General features: G+C 43.7%; 1 protein-coding gene across 1 annotated transcript in view; it reads left to right on the forward strand.

The window, feature by feature from the left end:
• Nucleotides 1–24912, forward strand: part of epb41a (erythrocyte membrane protein band 4.1a) — a gene marked incomplete at both ends in the record, with an annotated part of 45919 nt that extends 21007 nt beyond the window's left edge. The window contains 5 exons of the mRNA XM_079231995.1: nucleotides 93–263; nucleotides 21808–21936; nucleotides 22546–22647; nucleotides 24474–24554; nucleotides 24814–24912. Coding sequence (XP_079088121.1) covers nucleotides 93–263; nucleotides 21808–21936; nucleotides 22546–22647; nucleotides 24474–24554; nucleotides 24814–24912 — 582 coding nt within the window. The remainder of the gene's footprint in view (nucleotides 1–92; nucleotides 264–21807; nucleotides 21937–22545; nucleotides 22648–24473; nucleotides 24555–24813) is intronic.
• Between the last annotated feature and the right edge of the window lie 987 nt (nucleotides 24913–25899).

Raw genomic sequence — 25899 nt, forward strand, 5'->3', positions numbered from 1 at the left:
TTCTTCACGTCTTATTCATTCATTTGTTCCATCCTGCTACTCATCTGTTTCCCTTTAATCTACCTATTCTGACTGGTACCTTCTTGTTGAAGGACCTGGATAAGACCCAGACGGGGATCATGCGTCACCACACGAGTATTAGTGAGCTGAAAAGGAGTTTCATGGAGTCGGTGCCGGAGCCTCGGCCCAGTGAGTGGGACAAGCGTCTGTCCACCAACTCGCCTTTCCGCACGGCGAGCATCAACGGCCAGCTGCAACCAGCGGTGAGTCCAGACAGCTGGGAGCAGAGCCACGCTCCAGTAGACGTCATGTCATGCAATGTGTGCGTCAGACCATACACACACACTCCTTGACTGGAGATCAAACTGTCATTTGTCTCGCCTGACTCTATAACATATAAGAGGGTCATCATAGTCCCATGCAGTGAAGACTGAAGTAAAGGCAGCGCAGTAAACCTGAACACGCTCTGCTAGTCAACTTTAGTTTATTCACTACTAATAGTAGCTTCAGTGATTATTAGACATCAAGTCCACAGTTTATGTTTTTAAAACGGTCCTCTAGTAGCAGGAAACAATACATTTAACACCTGTTATTAGTGTGTGTTGTCAATTCATTGGTATGACAATTATACATTTGTGTTGTTTTACTTAAATATGTTTTTTTAAATAATGATAATTCCCCATGTTATATGGAATGCGCTATGCATATTCCAGAAGAGTATAAAGGTATATTCTGGCACTCCCCACACAGTTTTATTCATGCACAGCTCCCCTGAACCTCACGTCTTCATCTCTTCACTGGGTTTAATACGCTGCTCACAGATTCTCTCCTTTTCTTTTCTTTGACAAAGATTTGTTTTAAGAAAAATCCTGCAGATTTCTTCCTGAGTAGCTTGCTTTGTATAATGTGAACCATAACTTAAACAGTGAATTGGTTCAATTTGTCCATAAAAACTGTATTTTCCATGATGTTATACTTTTGTAGACAATAGTATGGACACCCTAAAGATACCGATTGAAATAGAGAGCCTTCAAAGCAGTGTTGGTAAATGAGCCTCCTGTTTTTCATACTTCGTCAGCGATGTATCTTTAGGAAATAATAATGAGCTCTATGACTCATTAATTATGATCATTGTGTAGATGCTTTTGCCCAAAGCCACTTACAATGAGTGCATCAACTCAATAGGACCAAGAGCACTCACCCACCGGTTTACTGGTCTGTAAGGCGTTTGTGAACATTTGATTAAAGCCTCTCAACAAGTCGAGTACATTCCCCCAAAACCTTCTACAATAGGCCTGTTCATGGAAATTATGTTATATCACAGGTATTTAATCAAATCAATAAATTCCATTCAGCTGCTTATTTTTCAGCGTCCTGCTTTTGGGCCTGCTGGCTTACTGCCACCCGTCATAACTCACGTAGAGAACAGAGCCATCGGTAATGTCATTAGTAGCATCTGTTAGTCAGAACGTCTGCTGTGTAAAGACCAAGCGGTTCACTGATGCCCCACACAAGCAGATGTGGGCCTTTAAACACACATTTAGCTTATGTAAACATAATATCAAATGGAATATTAAAGGTATTCAAATTTGACCCCAGGGTCCTGACAGGTCCCCAACTAAATATGAGAGCCTTGTACTGTATAGTCCCACTAAATGTGTAGAAACTTGCATTGTAGGATTTTAATGACAAGACACATACATTTGTGTAGGAACAAACATGCATATATTGATGTCCATGAACACTGCAGATATCCACAATGCACTTCATCATCTAGAACTACACTGATCCTCCACTGGGGGGTGCTGTTGGCTTTCTCCATATCATTGCACTGCTTTAGCATGACTGGAGCTGCAGTTACAGAGGAACAAGACACTTGTCCACAGACCTGTGCAGAGTAGTTGGTGGTGTGTTTGAGGTCAACTTGCTTCTGCAGCTTTCTGTCCCGCTGCAGTAGATCAACGCTGTCCAGCGTTTCTCTCTGAGCAATAAGGAATGGCACCTGGAGGCCGAGGCCACCTTTACCAGACTGGGCTTGGCCGCATCCTAGGGGGTTTAAAGGGTCCAGTATGCTCCAAACCAATGAGTTTGTGTCATGCACAACATTATTTGGTGTAAAGCTTTCAGCCACAGAGAAGGACACGATGGGATGAGACGTACACACGGGGTTTGTGATGTACTCGGCTGTGAAATAGTCCTGTGAGAATTGAAAAAGAAGCTTGTAATGAATAAAATGTTGATCTGTCCAATGGCTTTGTGAAGTGGACGGGTTGTCAGTGTGATGCAGACAGACCGCATCACAAAGGTGTTGTAGCACTGTTCAACAATCCGACAGCCACTTAGTTTGAAGCATACTGCCACCTTGGGTCCTGGATCCCTTCCCTCTGGCCCTGACGCTGCCACCTTACTGCCTTCGCTCTTTGTATCGCTGCTGCAAGCTTTGTCATCTTGCTTGGTCTGCCAATGCTGGATTAATCCTGCTATGTATTTGCATGATATGATCAGTGAAATACTGAAGAGAAAAGAATACAAGAAGAGTAAAGCTAAAGCATAATGATTAGTGGCCAGAGCACTGACCCTCCTCCTCCCCTCCTCATCTGTCTCACCCTCCAATCCGCCCTCTATCTGTCCCTCCCTGGATGTCTGTATGTGTTATTCTGTGTCTCTGTCCTCATCTTCTTTCCCTTCCCCTTTAAAGTCTGGGCCGGTTTCTCCAGCCAAATCCCCACCAACTCCATCCTCTTCCCCACAACCTTCCTGCGTGTTCAGACAATGACACTGAAGGTCAGAGTGGATCTCAGACCTCCAATCTGCCGGAGTTTCCCTCTGACTCTCAGCTGTCCTCTCCCCAGAACTTAAAGGCACAGTTTCTATTCCAGACATGAGGTCCTGCACAATAATCACATATTGCTTTTTTTTCAGGCCACAACAGCACTTTTTTGCTGAAAGCCTAAGGCATATTTTTTGTAATTTCACATTATTGCTTAATGCTAGGAATGATGATGACACATAAGATGGAAGAATAGTCTCCATTGCATCACCATGCACCGGTTTCTCCCTGGTTTCCCCTGAGCTGTTAGGTTCCTATCTGTCTAAACACAGATCTTGCCTCGTGTGCAGTCCCACATCCCCAGCAGCCCATTGTGTGCAGTGCACCATTACCTAAAAACACGTTTCACGGCAAGCTCTTCAGAGTTCCTGTCATCTAGGAAGCCAAGAAAATAGACAGCCTGTTGGTGCATTGTAAAGGCTTTCTGTATTTCTTCCTTCCTTTTGGCAGTTAAGACGCTGCAGTGCCAACATACCATGCACTGGCTTTTTAGCACTGTATCTGCCAGAGGAAGCCTTTCCCCTTGCCATCATGAGCAGATGTAGTTATAAACCCTCAGTGCTCTCTTCTTCCCCTCCTTCCTTCCTTCCCCTTCTGACGCCGCTGCTTTGTCCAAGGTGTAGCCTGATAGATCCCTCCTGTCATCTTTTTCAAACTACACAGTCCTGTCAGAGTAACTCAGCTAGTACTCATACTCAAAATATTGATTGGGTTTGAATGTTTCATGAACATTTGATATCCTGTGTTTTATGCTGCCAATAATACATCAGTTAATAGTCCTCCATCTGAAAATCTTCCCTTGCTTCTTTACAGTAGATATATATTATGATTACATTCTTATAAATAGCCATAGTAATCCATGCTTCGCTAAGCCCCATCCCCCCGTTACTGCTGCTCCCCGGTCAAGCTCTCCACAGCTCTGCTCGCAGTTTACAATCATTACATGCAGATTCGCCACTTTCAGCAATTGCGTCCTGAAAATGTAATCCTTGATTTCACACAGAGGCCAAAGTATGATTTTCACATTTAGTCATGACTATAGATTTTGCTGTCTGAAAAGACAAGTATAGGTAGATTTTTATAGATATTATCAGCTCTAGCAAACTACCGAATTAACTTTAACGGTGAGTTTGTTCAAATTATCCTCTTGCTTTAAATGTTTTTTGGCTGACTCAAGAACAGAAAATTGAGAACCCTGCAAAAGGTTCTTCAATATGCATTTGATGTTTACAGTATCATGCTCACTCAGTGCCATGTGAGGATGCACAAAGCTAAAGCTACGTGTCCCAGGCAAAAAGTAAGGGGTAAGAGGGGTTTAGGGAATGGAGTTTCTTGAATGTACCCATACAATTGTGTGACTCCCGGAATGAAAGGTGTATGATATTTCTGATCAGATGGAACCACCTGTAGCCACTGCAGCTTTGCTTGAATCTGCATCGCCTGTACATTGCAGTGCCTTGAAGCTGTTGCATGCATTAAACGTTTTTAACTGTTGAAAATGCATCCTTCTGGCAAATTGGATGGTGTCATCATAACACAACTAACAATCTGTCGGCTTCTAAAGACAGTTAATATTACCAACCAGCTATAGCTAGGAGTTGGCTACCTAACTGGCTAGTAACAGAATACCTCTGCTAAAGCAGTCCAGCTCAAAGGATCCTCTCTATAGCCTTTCTTCCTCTCGTATGTTAAGTCATCATTTGACCAACGAGCCAAGGAAAGACAATGTTCTTCGTCAGTGATACCATCCAAAAAGAGCAGATCTAGTAAAAAGAAAATGCATGAGAGATGAGGTTGAAAACATCAGTTTCTGCTGCATGTAAAAAACATTAGCCAAAGGATAATTCCAGTTTTTTACAATTACTAACTCAGCAAATGAATGGGTGAGGCCTAGGAACAGGGCAACGTCACTAATGCTGCGTTTACACCAAAAGCATTGTGAATATTCGCTCGACAATATGTGGTTAATTCGCGTCATTAACTTCATTCGCACCGGAAACTTGACCGTGACTTATCTCCTTTGCTTATCTCTGTAAAAACAGTTATCATTTCCGCCATTGAAATAACCGCTAGTTCTGCTTTATACTTGTTGTGGAAATTCCACAAACGTGGGAACATCAGATGCCATGGTGTCTTAGTTCATAATATTATTCGTGAGCTCTAGGAACAGCGTCTGAATGACGCCGCTTCCAGCGCTCCTTCAGGCGGTCCAGCAGCAGCTTGATTCAGCAGCGGCAGGACGGTGACGACGAGCATCTCAACGCTGATTTGCCACACGCACATTTTGTTGGAAAATTTCAACTGCCGCAAATGAGGCAAATTTTTCACAACGCGTCATTCACGTCATTCCTGCTACGTTATTCACGTCATTCGCGTTGTTCACAACCATTCGCGTCTGTGCATTGACTTTGCATATAATCTACTTCTCAACGCTTTTGGTGTGAACGCAGCATGACCCTTTCTGTTTGACCTATCAATGCAGTTGTTTATAGATTCTGCCTTGTTAACAACTTGTCTGATCAGCTGATGTTTCTTGCCCTTCAGCCCATGCAATTTTCTGGCTAATACTTTGGGGAGCTTTATGGTAGAAAGGAAGCTACAAGAAAAAGATTAAAAATAGATACAAACCATAATTTCCCTTAAAGTCATGTACTTCTGAACTGTCTCTTTGGTGCATTTTAAGGCAAGAAGTATTTCCTGAAAATCCCCTTTCTGTTGTATTAATCATGTAACTATGAAAATAGAGCCCTGCACAGAAGAAGTTATTATTTGAGTGGGAGCATACTTAGATAAGTCTTGCTATTAAGGCTTGCCAAACCTGTCTGTTCATGTTAACAATCTTCTGTCAGACAACGCCACAAACAATTTAACTTCGAGGTTGTGGGTGACATCTTGTAAACCATGCTACACCCTCCAGAGCCTCCCATTCATGTACCTTCCCTACAGCATCCCCTCATCCTTCTGTCCTCTTTCCTTCTCCTGTCAGTTGACCATATCCCACTTGTCTGTTCATTGTTATCTGTCTCTCTTGGTCTGCCGCTGCTGAGCACAGCGAGGGAGGCAGACTCTGTTTGGACTCAAGGTAAGAGCATGTAGTTTGTCCCCAGAACCAGTGGGACCACCGCCGTACAGACATGACTGCCTGCTGGAGGACGATGAGGACAGTGAGGTTGGTTGGGTTGATGAGAATGATGAGGAGGAAGATGATGAAGAACAAGCTCATGGGCACGCTCTAGAGGTGCCTATCAATGTGCCAGATGAGGGGAGGAGCTTGGTTAACCCATGTGAGCTAAACCCAGCCAGGCTCAAGCCTTCCAGGATGTCTTTCTTTCTGTCGGGGCTGCTGCTGATGGCCATGACCATGCTGTGGCTGGCCTTCATTTAAAAGACAAATATATATGGAGATCTCTCAACATTTGAATCCTGCAAGGTGCTTTGTTCAAGTTCTGTTTTGTCCCTCATTAATTATATCTGTCCTATACTTTCCATGCTCCTCAGTTCAACCTAAAATGGCAAGACAAATAATTGGTCTTTAAAGCGAGCCCATGTACCTTTTGCTGAACTGTGGCCAATCAGCCCTTGCTAGGCTCCGCCCCAGTTTAGTTACTGCTGCTTAGCCTATCAAACTTTCTACATTGATAAGGGTGGCAGATTTATCCTATACAATTGTTGGTAATGTTTGAGACAGCGGGGCCTTTGTGACTTGCCAAATAGTCCATTTTTTTTACCAATACCATCGATTCTGTTGACTGAAATGTCCCACACAGCTAGCCTGCAATGACCTGTACCTGAGGTGGTTAGGATTGAGTCTTCTGCTGACTTAAACAATACGGTATCAAAGCCACACATCACAGACAGTCAGTTCCTAACCAGTGAATGAATTTGAAATGACTTTCTGTTGTTGCATGCGTTGTCTTGTGGGAGATAGTTGCCTTAGCAATACCGTACAGCGTGGTAGGTTCAAACAAACAAAGTTGCTCTGGAAAGTATGAATCACTTTATTCAGGATAGTTTCAAATTCACTGACTGTGTAGTTTGGTCACTTTTTTTCCCAAGCTAAAGTTTAGTTTGTACTCGTCGTAGTGAAGCCAACGAGGCGCTCAGCCAGACGATGATGTCATCACAGCTGGCACGGGGCTTGGTCTTGCACCTTATGAATTTGGAGCGATCACTGTCTAGGGATTATACCAAGAAGGCCAGTTTGTTTATGCTTTAGAAACAGGAAATCTTAATTTTAGTACGTATTTTGCAGCAAAATCTAATAGTTTACAGGATATTCAGTCTTGGCTTCTTTATAATCCGTTTATTTCTTGACTTTCTTCACAGGGCATGTACAAAGACACTAAAGTCGTCCATGAATATGAGCAATGAGTTTGCAGATAATTAAGATCCTTCCTCAGCACTGTGTAGATTGGTTTTTGACAGATACACCTACAGTCTGAGTTCATATCTCTGGGTTGCACACGTTGTCTTTTGATTCCTCACTACTCATTTTGTTTGTATACCCTCTGGCATTTTGGAGAGTCCTGCAGCTCACAGCTCAGAGTATAAAACGCCTCCGTTCACGCTCTGAGATTACCTTGCGACGCCAAGAGGGAGTACCGTGGTCTCACCACTGTTCAAACGCTCCATATGTACACAAGACAGCGCATCAGTGTTCAAGGCATTTCAGTACAGATGGGCTCAGCATCATTCTGACCAGCTTCAGGCTCAGTCGGACGCGGCTGGTACAGTGAGCATTCACCATCCGTCACCAGTGAGGGGAGAACTACTTTGTTGATAAAGATTAATTTGTTCATGTGCTGAATATCTCTAAAGTATGAATGGGGACTAACCAAATGTAACACAATCTTGTGTAACGAGCTGTGATGGGGTTACTAGCGCGTAAACTTCTTAAATCCAATAAACAGCAGGAGACAGACAGACAGACACTGCATCCAGAACCAGAAGAGGGTTCTTCTTGTGTAACCTCTGGAGCTGCAGCTATCGGCTGAGTTAGTAATTGAGTGTTCTACAGACTAATGCTTTGGCTTTAAGGAACAGTAGTGATTGTATTGCTTATTATTTAGAATGCAAACTCAAATGTAAACCCTCCTGCTTCATTTTTAAAAATTCAGAGAAACTGATGTGTTTTAAAGCGGAAGATAGTCCTTACAGGGCGAGAGGGAGGAGGACCAGAGCAGGACACTGCTATCCTGTAAATGTTGACATGAGTTATTTATCACTGGGTGCTTTCCGAAACATAACTAAGTGGTTTTGTTGCTGGAACCATAACTTCTTGTAAATACAGAAGTTTATTTTGAAAGGGCACTATATGCAATGAGTGGAAACTGACACTGTCCCCTGCCACGTCAATACTGACGCTAGATGGGGATCTGAAGGCCAATAAGAGACAACGACAATGGAGCCCTGGGACTTTGTCATGTAATGTTTCTGCTCCAGCTGTACGCTTGCACACACATGTATTATTGCTTTCACAGATTTCAGGCGCTCAGGTTCAACCTTACTCGTCATACTCTGGCTGCTTTTGTGTGAAACACGATGGTTTTGTTCAGTAAGACGATCAAAATTCCACAACCAATAGAATGGCAGAAGTATCGTTGACCAATGACATGCTCCCGGCCTCGTTGCGGTCGCAACCACTTTACTAGTGTCCCTGACGGGCGGTTACTCTTTCACCTGGTTCAGTCACTCCCACCCACAAAGGCTCTATTATATTGCTTTACCAACTTTGATATACATGTATTTATACACCAGCGTACTGCCCTTGTGCTCTTTTCTTCTTCTATAATAGCTCCACCCGTCTCCTGCCGGTTAGTCTGTAGGGAAGGGAGAAAGTTACGGGTAATGTTAGCCTCCACATGCTAGTGAGAATCAGCTAATACCCAGACCTTAACTCAAAAACCTGGCCAGCCTTGACTGAACGTAGCTCATTTCTACATGAGGAGATTCCGTTTACACTTGGAAGTGAACGACAAGACTTCATGCTGCAAAATAATACAAATGAATGTTGGGACTCTAACCACCGCTCATATAGGGTATCGATACATGGAATCACTCATGGGAGGCGGGACAACAACGGAGATCTTAAACAATATTTCCAACCAACTTATCCATGCCAGACAAAGAAAAGAGTGCAACTGAGGGTGCATTTGAACAAGATCAGCATTCTGTTTGGCAACTGATCATTTCCAATAGATACCTGCAACACAAGCACTACCAAAGCATGAGGCTAGGCCAACAGGTGCCTTTTAGAATCTGGCCTTGATTGTGGAATTGGTCGGGGAGGAGCCAGCCTATACATCACTTCACAGTGCATTCACTGACACTGGGAGTATTCCTCACCACAATCTCACATCAAAGAACACACTCTTAAATCAAAGGGTGATTGAGGATGCAGTTTAGTTGTATGGGGACATACTTTTGTAGGAGACAGGGTTGGAATGTCAATTACAGGTGTATCTACCTGTGTTTTACTACTTTAGCTAACATTAGCCACCATAAGTTACTGGTCATACAAACTGTAACAGCAATATCGCTAAGTGAAATTAATTAAAAAACGTTTCAATGTAAGAGAACAAAGTGATGTTTCTAATGTCAAAAGTTACATTGTCTCGCTTAAAGAAACCAATAAAAGAGCTTTTTCCCTGTGTTCTCATAAATGAAACATGATCATCCAACCTTCATGTTTCCATTCTGCAGGAGAAGGAAAGAGTTGTTACTAATAACTTTAATGTTGTGCTTGCAGTTTACATATTTTCTCCTTTAGAGTTAGCATCTTTGCTATCCAGTTGACTTGCAGTATGTTACATGTTTAATAATAGTATACTAAGATCTTACTTTGGACATTTGCAGCCCAGGACAACATTCAGCTGTGTGGCAAAAGTCAACAAACATCAACAGTCAGACATTTGACCAAAGCTCTCAGACTGTGTGCCGTTTATATATATATATATATATATATATATATATATATATATATATATATATATATACATACATATATACATACATACATACATACACACACTTTAGCCCCGTGTACATTTTGGACCAAGTACCGGCAGACAATCAGGCCAAGTGTGAATTAAGAATCATTAGTGGAGAAAAGGAATTACTCAGGAATGCCTCACAGCAATTTTATACTTTTTCCAGTAACATGTAGAAGAGTCAATATTGATTCTGACTTGTTGATGGGATGCTGGGAGGATAAAACCAGTCAGAACCGGATAAAGAGATCAAAGCAGACTTCTTATCGTTCTTTTAGAAGGTACATTTGTTTAGCTGACTGCAGTTTCATAATTATTGAGCTATCTCAATCTTTGAAAGTTACTAATTTTGGGAGTTCAGAACTATTTTAATTCTGACAAATTCAGTAGATCTTGTGAGCCGAACAGGAGAATTGTTGGTTGTTTGACTGTTGAAGGTGTTTTCTGTAGGCCCAGCTACAATATGCAACTTTTCTCTGTGGGACAGACGAGGCTTTTTAAAATCCTGCCCAACGACTCATGGTCACTTATGGACTCAGACTGAAATTATGGTTATCAGCGGATCCCAACTAAATCCCTGCAGAGCTCAACTTTGCTGTTCTCTGTTATGCAGATTTGTGAACAGTATTGGCAGCACTGTTCTTCAAGGGAGCAGTGGTCCCGTTGCGTTATTCAGACCAAGTCGACCGCTGGACAATGTGTGCAGTCTGTGTTCATCACCTCAAACAGCAACGTAGCGATGGTACAAGTATGTTGCTCAGAATCAGGCTGAACACATAATTCATCAGGAATTCCATTTCTTTGTTATTTAACTACTCGTCCTTCTTTTTCCTCTAATCTCTGTATTTCTATGATGTAGATTCTGACAGACCCAGAATAAGCACATTATCCACTTAGCTCCTTCAGGTTACTTTAAATGTACTTTCAGCATGCCTAAAGAAAACACTCCTTAATAACATATACACAAAGGACCAGTGTAACCACAGACCCCCAACATGCAAACCACTATTGTTAGCCAAAGGTACCTCCTGGAGCTAGATCTTTGTCTTAAAAGCCAGCAGAATGTTTGACACTGACATGAATGTGTTGCTGATGGTGACGAGAGGCAGTGAATAGCGGCTTGAGACTCATTTTGATTCTCACTGGTCTACACTGGCCCAAACTACCTCCAGGAAAGAGCCATATTCTTACTCTCTACTCAGCTTTTACCAACTAATTGCCGGTCATGAGCATGGAAGCATTACAGCCTTAAACAGTGTGATAAACCCAAGCCAGTTATTTCTGACAACCTTCAGCAGAGCGGCTGGTGACTGATGCATGCTGACCCCTCTGGGGCCCCTCATGCTGTAAAGGCCCCTCAGATATGGTTCAGCACTAGGAACCTGACCGCTCCACAGGTCTGACTCCACTCTGCTGATTCAGCTCTCAAATAAACATTCGCTGCCCTCAGCACTTCCTGTACATGCCGTATTGACGGAGCAGGTCCATTCATAGCAGAGTCAGGCCGTAGTCTCAAGGCAGACTGAAAATAGACAAATGTTAGTGTCTGTGTCAGGCCTGGTCTAAAAGGAGGACCCAGATGCAGGGGATATTCGTACCGGCGCACTACCGGAAGCCCTGTGACGAAATCCACTGAGATGTCAGACCATGATCTGGAGGGGATGGGAAGTGGCTGCAAGAGACCCATGCGTGACCCGGAGGACGTCTTGTTTCGAGCACAGACCGAACATGCCTCTACGTACTCCCGGACCTCCGGCTCCATGGAGGGCCACCAGAACCTCCGGGCGATAGCGAACATCGTTCTTCGAACTCCCGGATGGCAGGAAAGCAGTGAGGTGTGGGCCCAGTGGATCACCTGTGGGCGCAAATCAACCGGGACAAACAAGCAGTTCTCTGGGCACCCACTAGGTGACAGAGCCTCACCATTAGCCTGCTAAGCCTCATTTTCTATCTGCCAAGTCAGTGCTCCAACCACACAGGTACGTGGGAGGATCGTTTCTGGGTCCTTGGCAACAGGCTCGGGGTCGAAGAGACGAGACAGGGCGTCTGGCTTGACGTTTCGGGACCCCGGCCTGTATGAGAGAGAAAAGGAGAATCGGTTAAAAAAAAAATAGCGCCCACCTGGCCTGGCGAGAATTGAGTCTTTTGGCTTTCTTGATGTATTCTAGATTCTTACGATCAGTCCAGACAATGAACGGATGGTCAGCCGCCTCGAGCCAGTGCCTCCACTCCTCAAGCGCGAGTTTGACCGCCAGCAACTCCCGGTTACCAACGTCGTAGTTCCGCTCCGCCTTGGATAGCCGCCGTGACAGGAAGGCACAAGGATGCACCTTACCATCCTGCTCTGACCGCTGGGAGAGGATGGCCCCGACCCCTTCGTTGGAGGCGTCCACCTCTACCACAAACTGTCGTCGAGGGTCTGGCAGAGTGAGGATGGGGGCCGAGGTGAAGCGATGCTTGAGGATACGAAAGGCAGCATCAGCTTCTGGAGACCAGTGGAACTGCACCAGTGTGGAGGTGAGAGCATGGAGAGGAGCAGCTATTGCGCTAAAGCCTCTGATAAACCGCCTGTAAAAGTTAGCAAACCCAAGGAACTGCTGAACCTTTTTGCGGCTATCAGGTGTAGGCCAATCGACCACAGCGCAAATTTTAGCCGGGTCCATCTGCACTCTTCCAGGGGCTACGATGAAGCCCAGGAAGGAGACAGTGTCGCCATGGAATTCACTCTTTTCTGCTTTGACATAGAGTTTATTTTCTAGCAGTCTTTTCAATACCTGAGTCACATGGTCCTGGTGTGTATGCAGGTCAGGGGAGTAGATAAGTATGTCATCCAGATAGACATACACAAAATGGTCAAGAAAGTCTCTTAGCACATCATTAATCATGGCCTGGAACACGGCAGGAGCATTTGTGAGGCCAAAAGGCATGACTTTGTACTCATAATGCCCACTAGGTGTATTAAACCCGGTCTTCCATTCGTCACCCTCCCTTATCCGCACCAAGTGATAGGCATTGCGAAGATCCAACTTGGTGAAGATCTTGGCCTGTTGGAGCTGGTCAAACACAGATGACATAAGGGGGAGGGGGTAGCGGTTCTTTATAGTTATGTCATTGAGTGGGCTGTAGTCAATGCAAGGTCTGAGGGAGCCATCCTTCTTGCCTACAAAGAAGAAACCGGCTCCAGCTGGCGATGACGAGGGGCGAATCAGCCTCGCTTTCAGGGAGGTTTCAATGTATTCCCGCATGGCCCCCCACTCTGGCCCAGAAACCGCATACAGGCGGTCTTTGGGGATGGTTGAGCCTGGAATCAGCTCAATGGCACAGTCATAGGGTCGGTGTGGAGGGAGTGATAGGGCTTTGGCTTTCTTAAAAACCTCCTTGAGGTGGTGGTAGCGGGAAGGCACGGAGCTCAGGTCCGGGTACTTGGGATCTGCAGCGGGATTAACAGAGATCAAATTAATGCCTGTGACTTCCTGCTCCTGCCCCAAGCGGATCAGACAGTCGCTCACAGTCCCCTCCCCAGCCCAGGATCTCTCCTGTTCTCCAATTTATATGGGGATTGTGACGAGATAACCATGGCTGTCCCAAAATTAGAGTCTGTGAAGGTGACTTGAATACATAGAAGCGATTGTTCTCCTGGTGATTGTTAATGCACAGTTTGAGCGGTGCTGTGATATGTGTGATTGTAAAAAGTTCCTGTCCATTAAGGGCTTTAGCTCTGATGGGCTTAGCTAAAAGTTCTGTGTTAAGGCCCAGCTGTCCTGCTAGTTCCCAACCCATCAAGCTTTCATCAGCCCCCGAGTCTATGAGCGCCTTGAGTTCCATGGTGGTGTGGTGGATTACCTGGACCGTCGTGAGAGTACGAGAGGTGATGCCTGAGGTGTTGAATTCACTCACCACCATGGCCCTTTTGACAGGACAGTTGGCAACAAGATGACTGGGTTCACCGCAGTAAAAGCAGCGACTCTCCTGTAGACGTCTCTGTCGCTCCTCGGGTGTTAGTCGGGCTCTCCCTAGCTGCATGGGCTCCTCCTCTCCCCCTGGAGGGGGACAATGACGCTGCTCTGGGGGTGATTGACGGGCGGTCGTCCATCCTGGTGCTTGCGTGCGTAGGGGTCTCTCCATCGTTGTGGGTCTTGTGAAGCGTTGGCGCCTGAGTTGGCGGGTTCGGTTGTCCGTCCGGATTGCGAGTGCGATGAGTGAGTCGAGATCTGTGGGTAGGTCCAAGGGAACCAGAAGGTCTTGGATAGGAGCTGCCAGCCCCTTCAGGAACACGTCGTACAAGGCCGTAGTATTCCAGCCACTTTCCGCTGACAACGAGCGGAAACGGATGGCGTAGTCACATACGGAGTCGCCGCCCTGTTTCAACCCACTCAGCTCCTGAGCCTTTTCCCGGTCGGTCGTTACCGGGTCGAAGGTCTTCTGCAGCGCCTCTTCAAACTCTGCGAAGGATCTGCACGCTGGCGAACCCCGGGCCCACTCTGCCAAGGCCCATGCTTTGGCTCTTCCGGCAAGGTGGGAAATCATAAACGCAATCTTGGATCGGTCAGTGGGAAATGCATGGAGGTTTAGTTCATAGTGTATGGAACAGTCTATAAGGAAGGTCTTACATAAATCTAGTTCTCCGGAGAATTGCGCTGGTGGGGCTAACTTACATCCTGCCCCGGCGGCCGGCACAGTCAGGGCAGGCCTCACGGGCGTCTCAACCACTACTACTGGAGGCTCCTGGGCTGTAGCCGTCTACAGCAGATGATCGTGCAGGACCTGATGTTGTGAGGAGAGAAGGCCCATCTGGGACGCCATGGCGGTCTGGAACTCCTCCTGACGGGAGAGCCGGTCTTCTTGGGATCGCAGGGCTGCCGTGAGTTGTTCTATCCCTGCTGGGTCCATACTGGCCAAAGTGTAATGTCAGGCCTGGTCTAAAAGGAGGACCCAGATGCAGGGGATATTCGTACCGGCGCACTTTGTTTCCTTTGATCCAAAACAACTCTCTCACTAATCCTTCAAACATAAAGCGCTCTCGAAGGAGGGGAAAAAAACAGAACAAAAACACTTACGCACAAAACTCTTGGGCAAAATCTATCTTGGGCTGTGGACGCGGGCTTTGGTGCATGGACCAGGACAAGCACTTTGGCACAGGACAGAGGGAAGACGCAGACTATAAGCACATGAGGGTAATGTGGAACAGGTGGGACCACTCAGGGATCAGAGGAGACAATCAGACCGGTGACACATGAGGAAGGGCAAGTGACCTGAAACGAGAGGAGAGTCAGGCTTCAAAATAAAAGGAAGTTACGAGACAAAAACCCAAGACAAGACAACCCTCACACTGTGACAGTCTGTTTGTATTACAACATGTTTTGCAAAGTGATAGTACTTTTAATGCCTTCATCGGGACATTTTTATGAGCTAGCCGATTTTTGTTTTATTTACTTCAACAAAATGATAAAACACGTACTATCAACATAATTACCGATGTGATTGGCTTACAAGGAAACTGCAGAGCTTCTGGTTGGTAAATTGAACGTACACGATCAGCTGATGGAGTAATCGCTGGGAGAAATAGAGACTGAGATTATGAATGAGTGTAAAGAGTGTCTTCCTGACTGAACTTCCACTTGAGCTTCATGTAATGCATGACAATACAAATATGATAGTACCAATGCACAGACTATGTTTTGAACAGTTATCAAAAAGGACAGGAGTGACATGTGATAGTGATAAGAGATGATGAACACAGCAGATTCCAGATACTATCAGAGGGTCAGCCCCAGAATGATTGGTTAACAGCAGCCATGTGATCTGTTAAAAGTGAACTTGAGGTGCTTGCTGTCCTCCCCTCTATTCATTTAATGTTATCCATTATCATCCCTCCCCGTGTTCATATTTGTAAAAGTAAAGGTTTTCACCGACTCCCCTTCACTATTGTTTCAGGCATGAGCACATTTGGCAAGTAGCATTTCTGGTGTCACATGACAGATGTTGCGGATTCTCATTCTGCTAAAGAAGCTTGATTGCAATCTCTATACAGTGTGAAAAGTTGCATATTTAGCTTCAAAAGGGTCTGAGTGTGTGTCCAACAGCGGACTAAGAGGACACTCCCTATCTTAGTGGACCATGCCATCTGACCCTATCTCCCTTTTACACCTCATCCTTTTATTCATGTGTTTCTTCCACAATTTCAGAAGCTTCTTTACTTCTTTATTTCTTTACTTTCCTGATAAATGTTTCAGGTTTTGTTTTAAAACATGTATTATTAGTTATTAATTAGTATTACGTTTCACTTTGTATCAGTGGGTTGGCTTTACTCTGTTTGCATCACTAAACCATCTTCTAAAACATCCTGACGTATCATACGTATCGTGGATTCTTCAGTATAATTCCTAAGCTTTTCACAATATACACAATGCTCAGCGCCTTTGAAGTGATGACAGGACATGTTTACCATTTGTTCATTTTGACAAAGTATAATTGGATCAAAATGAACTCTGGGAAAGTATAATGTTTTCCCTTTAAAGTGTTGGTGAGATTCACATAATACAAGCTGTAATGTGTCTTTACTACTTTTGCAAAACCGCTATTTAACAAAATATATCCATAGAATTCTGTGCATGTTCAGTAAATGTACTATTGATGGGTGAGTGCATGAAACATCTGTATGATCTGTTGAAGATTCAGTTTCTTTGTTTTTTTTTGGATAATTCTGAATCTATATCCTGTACTTTTCACTGTGACACTGATGAAACATTTAAGCTGTTTTTCAATGTCCACTGATGGACTTTCTCTTAATCAACCAATATATTGATTTGATCTTTCTTGGTATATTGTGACTCTTCTGGCGTTAAAGTGGCAATACTTAAGATTTCAGTCCTGTTTGATTTGGAATTTTAAATTGTAAACAAAGTCTGGAGTTTTCGACTGTGTCCAAATTTCCATGCTAACATCCTATTTTTACAAACTGGGAAAATCACAATCACCACAGAGACCCAGTTTTTAAAACTGCAAGTATATAAATATTGCAATACTTTCATCAGTTGGCCATTGTCTCAATCACCATTGTTTTACCTCCTTCAGCAATAGACAGTGACTTAGCAGACATTTATGCTAATTTAATTATTTGAGATTGCCAACTTTATGTTGTAGGTACCATAGAATTAGAAATGCATCAAATCTGACATGTACATTTGAATATGTTTAATACAATGCTGGTCCTCTGGTCAGAATTCACAAATTCTTTCTTGCCTTATATGCCTTTGATAAGGGTTTTTACAGGGTATGCCCATGACACCATCTTGTGCTTAGGTCACTGTACCCCATGTGGCGTACATCTGATTCCTCTTCATATGCTACAGGTTCCTCTGTCCACCTGGTCTGATCTCACCATGTCGCCAAATAGAGCAGATAGTATCTTAAAGGGACAGAAAAGTCACAATCATGAATTTGGAGCTTAATGTGTGTAAAACAAGCATGCTGTCATTCCATCAACCAATAGACAATAAAATAGGGTGAGTTGTCTTCACAATCAACAACCAGTGATGCTCAGATGTGGAGATCATGTTCTCACTGTTCTCCTAATCTAGAACACCTTGTGCTGTATGTGTTATCTCTTGGGGGAGTTTCCAACCAAGCCAAGCTGTTTGGAGTTATCTTCTGGACTAAGACATCAACGGCAACCTGAGGAAAGCCCTGTCAAGATATTACCAATATCCCAAGCGCGGTGGTAACACACCCTTCCTTACCCCAGACGGCATCCCTGGTCGAGCTGCTGTGTTTAGATCAACTTGATCAGCAGATGTCTTCAACTACTCACTGCTCCAATTTGCAGTCCCCCGATTTTAAAAAAAAGTTCACCATTGCCTTCTGTCCCCAAAAAGACTGAAGCCCTCAGTCTGAATGACCACCGCCCAGTAGCACTCACCTCCACCATCATGAAGTGAAGTTAACCTTCATCACCTCCTCTCTTTCTGACTCGTTGGACCCTCAATGACTCAAAGGCTGTGTAGAGCGATTATTCATATTACATTACATTCCCTGACGCTTTTATCCAAAGCGACATGTTTGCTCTATACAACGTAGACACAGCAACGGTGAGCAGTTAGGGGTTAAGTGTCTTGCTCAAGGACACAACGACTTGGACTAGCGGAGCCGGGGCACAAACCACCAACCCTCTGATTGAAAGACAGGCATGCTAACCATTTAGCCACAGTCGACGGCATAATATAATGATTAGTAGGCATGAACCACGATCCAGATAACCATAATCCATGTAAGCAGAAGGAGATAGAGATAGAGAAGGGGGGCATCAGCAGGGCCGCCATGGCAGGAGGCCGGGCCCAGGAGACAGGAGACAGGAGGCAAGAGACAGGAGAGAGGAGGCAGGAGACAGGAGGCAGGACCAGCTCCAGGCACATCCATGATCCATGGAAACTTGAGGCGAGGAAGCACAGAGACTCCCGGAAAGAAGTAGAGTTAGTAATGTGCATTGAAGAGACATGAATTTATCAAGAAAGAGAGAGAGGAGAGAGGAGCTCAGTGTATCCTGAGATGTCCCCCAGCAGTCTAGGCCTATAGCAGCATATCTAGGGGCTGGACCAGGACAAACCTGAAACAGCCCTAACTATAAGCCTGAAACAGCCCTAACTATAAGCGCTATCAAAGAGGAAAGTCTTAAGTCTACTCTTAAATTAGGTTACTGTCTGCCCCCTGGACTGAAAGTGGAAGAAGAGGAGCTTGATAACTGAAAGCTTTGCTCCCATCCTACATTTGAAGACTCTGGGAACCACAAGTAACCCTGCATTCAGTGAGCGCAGCTCTCTAGTGGGGTAATATGGTACTATGAGCTCTCTAGTGGGGTAATATGAGCTCTCTAGTGGGGTAACATGGTACTATGAGCTCTCTAGTGGGGTAATATGTACTATGAGCTCTCTAGTGGGGTAATATGGTACTATGAGTTCTCTAGTGGGGTAATACGGTACTATGAGCTCTCTAGTGGGGTAATATGGTACTATGAGCTCTCTAGTGGGGTAATATGGTACTATCAGCTCTCTAGTGAGGTAATATGGTAGTATACACTCTAGTGGGGTAATATGGTACTATGAGCTCTCTAGTGGGGTAATATGGGGTAATATGGTACTATGAGCTCTCTAGTGGGGTAATATGGTATTCTCTCCTTGAGAGAGAATGCTGTAACGATTGACCTCCTACTTCACGGTGTTCACAGATGCGTCCCCACCATCACATGCTACCCCTGTATTAAGGATGGTGAGGACTGACAACAGCACCTCAAGGGTCAACCAGCAGAGCGGAGTTTGGTCCGCTGCCCTTGGAGTGTGGGCCTCAGATCGCCTGTTGTCTCTGAAGGCTCTCTACATGATAGGACTGTAGAACAGGGGTGCTGGGTCTCCTACTTCTCCACTGTGGCCACCTAGATTATAAAGGAGTAGGTGGGTGACGACTAACCTTTAGCTGGTCAGGTTTAGTGTCGGCGGGTTGATGTTGTTTGTTATGGACATTTGTAAGGCTCAACCTACATAGAGTCCAGTAGAAGGCCACACTTGTGTGAGTGAAGTGAAGATTAAGATAATGTAACCTTTGTTCTATAAGCACAAACTGCGCCCTCAACCAAGGGTTCCTTGTCACTCCTTTGCCGCTCACTGAAGAGGGTGTAGGATGGCAGACAGTGGTGTGAGCTGCCTTATATACTGTGGGCAAGTGTCTGTCTGCAAGTATTTGGGTAAGCACTTCAAGATTGTCTGGGTGGCCTTATGCACATTTTGAGAGGGAGAATGCTATTGTGCTATTGTAGAGTATCTGCAATATAGTCCAATATATAACTGCAGCTCCTTGGAAACTTATTGATGGTAGCGAACTGTCCGTTGTGCGAATGAGATAGGGTTGAAGCTCAGCCACAGCTAGTGTTGTGTTCAGGTGCTTCCTTTTCAGCTCTTAAAGTTGGACGTTTTGCACTTCCTCAACAGGATGTTAATCTTGTAAAAGAGGAAAAACTTCATAATGCCGTAGATTCTGATGTGTGAGGTTTATGGACAAACATCCAAACTGTAAAGCAACTCTTACAGAGTTGTGTCATGCTTGTTTTCCTGTTAGTAAGGCATATTTTGCAATGTACATGTAATCAGACCATTATAGTTCCCACTCCTCGCCTCCCAGCATCTACAGCTGATGAGTACAGGCAGTCCTCATTAACTTGTGAGCTTGGAATTTTTCCTAGAAATCATATCCATCATATCTCATCCATTCTCCTCTGCATATCCAGCCAGGTTGTGGGGTTTGCAGGCTGAGGAGGGTATTGAGCTCCTCATCCTATCTCTAAGGCTGAGCCAAGCCATCCTACAAAGAGGCTCATTGCGGCTGCTTGTATCTCATTCTTTCGGATACTACCCAAAGCTCATGACGATAGGTGAGAATCGGAGCGTAGACGGACTGGTAAATCAAGAGCTTTGCCTTCCAACTCAACTCCCTCTTCACCACAAATGGCAGGTACAAGGCTGGCAGCACCAAACCGCCTGTGCCAAGCTCTGTATTCCCTTTCTGAGTCTTTTTTCTCGGGTTTTGACCTTGGCAACCACCATTGCTGCAGTCCTTCTGGCCAACTGGTACCTGACCCCTGGGCCAGCCACACCCGAAAGGCCTCCCTCTTCATCCTTCACCACCGTGTCCACCAGTAGGTTCTTAGGTTGCCGCCACGACAGGCATCAATGACCACAGCTCATAGCAGCCACTTTCACAATGGAGGCTGGGGACTCTACGCCTTGTAGACACTCCAAGAAGGCCGGGTATTCGGTGCATACGTACAAACAACCATCAGAGCTCCGGTTCTGCCAGTGAGGTTTCGTTCCACGTCCCTACAGCGAGTCTGCTTTGCCAGGGGTCGGCATGTCTAGGTCCCCACTCTTGCCTGCCACCCGGATCACATTGCACCCGAATCAATCATTACCTGGTATGGAACCATGTAAATAGCTTTCCTTCATGTGGCACAGCCGTTTTGACATGTTAGGATATATTCATTCTTGACATTCAGTTTTGCACAAAGGTTTAGGTATTTGTCTGATATATTTTTTTCACAAAAACATTCAGTCTCCTCATTTAAAATTATACTTAAGAAGAAGAAACAGACATTTTTAATTTCAAAAGTACAACTGTTGTATTGAAAGACAGAAGCGTGCACAAAAAAGCATCAATCGTTAATTTACAATAAGGTAAGGGCTATACGTCTATGTCACTTTCTAACATCTGTGTAGCCCAGTGTTTTAAAGTATGGCGCTCTCTACACATAGCGAATGTTGTGCATTCAAACGAAAACACTTTAGGCACACAGGTTTAGGCAAGAAACCCACTTAGTAAGGTTAAGGAAATATATCATGGTTGGGCTTAATCTAAGAGCTTGAAATATGTTAAGTATTATGTTATAACATAAACATTACAACTTAAGTACAGAAAACATGTAACTTTAAAATAACTCAATAACACTTTGGGACATGAGGACCAATGGCCCGGTTAAAAGTTCTCTGTTTTTTAACAAAACCCCTGTGTGGGTTCTTTTGGTCTACGTCATCACACACTGAGCATTTTCTCCTAGCAGCAAATAATGATGAGGATGGGTTTATATTGGAATTACTTGAAAGCCTTGTGCCTCTCATACAGACATGAAAGTGTGCTTTGTGTGTTGATATCTGACACTGAAGGGCACGACGAAGCATCGGTATTTGACGCTCTGAGAATAAGACCTGGCTGGACAGCTGGATAACGTTAGTGCTCCATCCATTGGGATATACTGCCCAGGTGATTCACATAACGAGTGGCTACTGACATGTGTACCTCTCTATATCAATATGAGTTCCTACATAATCTAGGTTTTCTCGATTTTACTTGTGTTTTGCCTTCTTTAACAAATACAAAAGAGCAGTATTTGTTGTGTCTTGATCAAGCCCTTACAGAGTGAGTTGCTGACTGTTTATCTGATCCCTCCAGTCTCCTGTGCTAAAGACCCAGACAATCACCATCTCAGACGTCACCAACTCCCTGAGAGGAAGTGTGACCAACAAGGACATCCCCTTAGTTCACACTGAGACCAAGACCATCACATATGAGTCAGCACAGGTGAGGGGAATTATGGGAATTGTTTACAAAATAATTCACGTTTCAGTTTGTACAGCCCTTGATTAAATTCCAGTTTGAGTTTTAATTGTCTCACCTTGAATGCAGTGCAGTTATTTGTATGTGCTTGTACACGTGTTTACATATATTCACTGTTGACTGCCTCAGCCTGAAATGTTGGCACATGCCTGACATCTGCAAATTTGTTGAAATCAGACTAAGCTCAGTCCATTCACTGGGATGTTATACTTTTTATATCCTTGGCTCCCTTAGGTTAGTAGACATGGTCATATAGTATGTCCAAGGATTGGACACAAGTCCTGAGCTACAGTTGCCACACATCCTGTGGCTCAGGAGGTTGAGTGGGTTGCCCCCTTATAGTGTGACTCGGCCAATGTGAGAAAATGTATAAAGCCCATGGATAAAATATCTAAATAATATCTTGTTGGTAAGAAATTCTGAGGTTCAATACCCAGTTCTACTTCCAAGTGTGATTAGAATGTCTTACAATTAAATACACTACAAATCACAAATAACAGAGGAGAGTTGAGTATGTTTGCATTTATTAATTTGAGGTTCTTTTGCAACACTTAAAAGGTGTCTCTCCCACAGCCGGTGGACGGCCTGGCAGAGAGGGACTCAGGAGTGCTGCTGAGCGCCCAGACCATCACCTCAGAGACCATCAGCACCACCACCACCACCCAGATCACCAAGGTCTGTTCACCTCACTAACAATCCTCTCAATCCCTACTTATCCTGTCAGTCACTTCTGGCAGTGTTTTTGAGTTTTCACAACACACTATTTAAGTAACTGCTGGAGAGTAACGCAGTAAACTGTCAATTGCCTATCACTTCTTCTCATCTCCATCAAAAACATGAATTTGGATAGAATGAAGTCATAAACTAGTTACCTGGCTAGTCCCCAATGTGTTGTTTCCTGTGAATTTCTTTCAACGATGTATTTTGAACATAATTCTGGATTGTTGTCCATATTTGCCAAATGGGTATCTGCTACTGAAATTACAATTAAAAAAATAAACTCATGTAAACAACTCTTTTATTGCACATTTTTGAGGCAATCATACACATGAGATGTTTTAGTTTTTCTGATGTTTTGTTAGTTAATTCCAATACTTGTGCTTATTTATATGTATTTTTTCAGCAAAGTCTTGGGGAAAAATGTAAATCTGCAAAAAAATCTCTTAAAAAAGATATGTTGATCATAACTATGAACATCCAGCATGAGTATGAGCTCTTTTCTGATCAGCATGTAATTAAATCTGGTGAATCAGTGCTCTGAACCCCAAAACCCGCCGGTGGTGATGTGTTCAAAAATCTTAAGAGGGACAATAAGGATGTTGTCTTAAGTAGTTATAATAAAACGGATGTATTTAAGTAAATAATAAGTTGTGATACAAAGTATGGTCTCAGCTGAGTTCTTCAGTTTCAGTGGTTCACAGACTACAAGCAGTTAGCTGTCGGCACCTCTTCCAAATAGCCCCAAACCCAGCCTGCAGTCCATTAATATACTTTCACAGAGAATGGAGTGACTTCTGTTGCTGTTACTGATACGTATTCATATTAAACTAAACAGACTCCAAGTTATAACTTTCTAAGTCGTAGCAGCAAGTTTTATGATCTGAGTTTTAAAGTTTGTTAATACTCTTCAGTGGGATGGAAAAGCACGTTTTCTTTAAAGAATCGCCCAAACTGCACCGTTTATCACGTTTAAAAAACCTCATTAACATCAGATTTCCCTTTTTCCGATGGTCCTCAAATACATCATGTGTAACAAACACTCTCGTCAGAAAACGCAATTAAAACTAAGTTTAAAATTGTGATATGTCATCCAACACATTTTATTCCACACGCCTGATTAAAGATTTCAATTAAATTAATTAAATTAAAAATTAATTAAAAAAACAAATCCTGCAAAAAAACATTAAACTCTGCGCTCCTCAGTGTAACTTGGAAGCCATGATTGACACGCATTGAATGACTGATTATCTGGGGATAGACAAGAGTGTGGGTATGAAGCATTAATTTGACTAATTTAGAGGGTGACTAGTAAAATTCCTTGGTGATTTCACACTACTAACTGTAGCGTGAAGTAACATAAAGATTACCACATGAACCGCTGGGCTTGGTCTACGTGGGTAAAAATGTCCCGGATATCAGCAGCGCACAACTCTCCTCTCATGTGTCATGTTTCAACATCTAGGCTAATTGTTCAATTCAGTTTATTTTGTATAGCCCAAAATCACAAATACAAGTTTGCCTCGAAGGGCTGTACAATCTGTACACATAACATCTCTGTCCCGGGACTTCACATCGGATCAAGAGAAACTCCTCCAAAAATAGACATTGCTTTACTTATACAATTTATCATCCACGTTTCTTTGCAGCATCCTCCAAAAGGTTTGTCTGGTTTCCCTGCCAATGTGGATTATGTTGTCATCCGTAGAGAGACAGTCAAGATGAATTTTGGTTTTGCACATTTTTCCAAGCTGATTCTTAGCTTGTGTCATTCTCTGTCGTAGACGGTTAAAGGAGGGGTCTCTGAGACTCGCATTGAGAAGAGAATCGTCATCACTGGAGACACTGAAATTGATCACGACAAGGTAAAGAACGTAACTGATGGAAGAATATCAGTGTCATGCTTCACTGTTCAAACTACATGTAATAAAGCAGTTTTTCCTCAACTCTGCTTGAAATGTTAATGTCCCTGATATGTAAAGCTGGAATTACTTTGTAGGCTTAATTTGCCTCATAGAGCAATTGTGTTCATATATCAAGTAAATCTGTTCTGCATGCAAGTCATTTGAATGTAACTCATTAATCATGTTCTACTGAGCCTGCATTGTTGTCCTTCCCCCACAGGCTTTGGCTCAGGCCATCAAAGAGGCAAAGGAGCAGCACCCAGACATGTCTGTTACCAAAGTGGTTGTTCACCAGGAGACAGAGATCAGCCCCGAGTAAGACAGCCTGATGCTCTGGAAGGTGAGTTTGACTGGTTGGTCCATAGAGGCGGAGAAGGTTGCTGCGCCGCTCGATTTTAAGTATAAATTATATATTATGTTCATCTCTTCTTTGGAAAAAAAATCCCTAGTTGAAATGCTTCAACTGTGAGAGAAGTCCAGAAGGTGGTGGTGCTGTCCTCCCCTCATTATATAATGTAATACATTCTTTTCATCTGAATGTGTGATTGTCCAAAACAAGTAAAAGGGAGGACGTCCTCTCTTTGGGTTGTTAATAATCAACAACCGGAATACAGTTGTGACACTGTGTTGGTCCAATGGTCATTTCCAAATGTCATCTTCAATACTCTACCACTGTATTGTACAGAACTGGAAATAATGGGATAGCAGTATCTTTCTTCGAATAAATCTCAACCGTATATAAATAAAGGTAGTGCTAGCAATTAGCATAGGATTATTGAAACAACGATTGCCTTTCTGGATTGTATGAGTTAAAAACAGTTAAGTCCAACTACATAACTACATAAATAGGTAACATAGATCAAACCCAGCAGGTCATGTGGTGCTTTTTTATGTTCTGTATCTGAAGCATGAAAAGACGGTGAATTTAGTAGACTAATTTGGTAAAATTCAACAATATCATTCATATCCACCTGCTGTACTCTGAGCTTCCTCCCCACCTCTCTCCGTCTCTCTGTCTCTCTCCTCTAATACTTCCAATTGTATTGGTAACTAACCTGAAGATTATCATGAAATCTGCTTCAGAAGATTTTGGGGAATAGATTCTAGGGTAGTGTTGACCCACGTGGAATCAGGATTACTACATTATTATTTATTTTCTGAGCTTAGTGATCTCATAAAAAAACGACTGCTGACCTTTGCCTTTGAGCTGTACTGTTAAGGTCCAGCAGACAGAGTCGGGATCTGACCGCTCAGTTAACTGCTGTCTTCGGGAAACAGATGCTCAATACACACAGTAATACTAAAT

The sequence above is a fragment of the Taurulus bubalis genome (genome assembly GCF_910589615.1).
Source record: "Taurulus bubalis genome assembly, chromosome: 16".
NCBI classification, from domain to species: Eukaryota; Metazoa; Chordata; class Actinopteri; order Perciformes; family Cottidae; genus Taurulus; species Taurulus bubalis.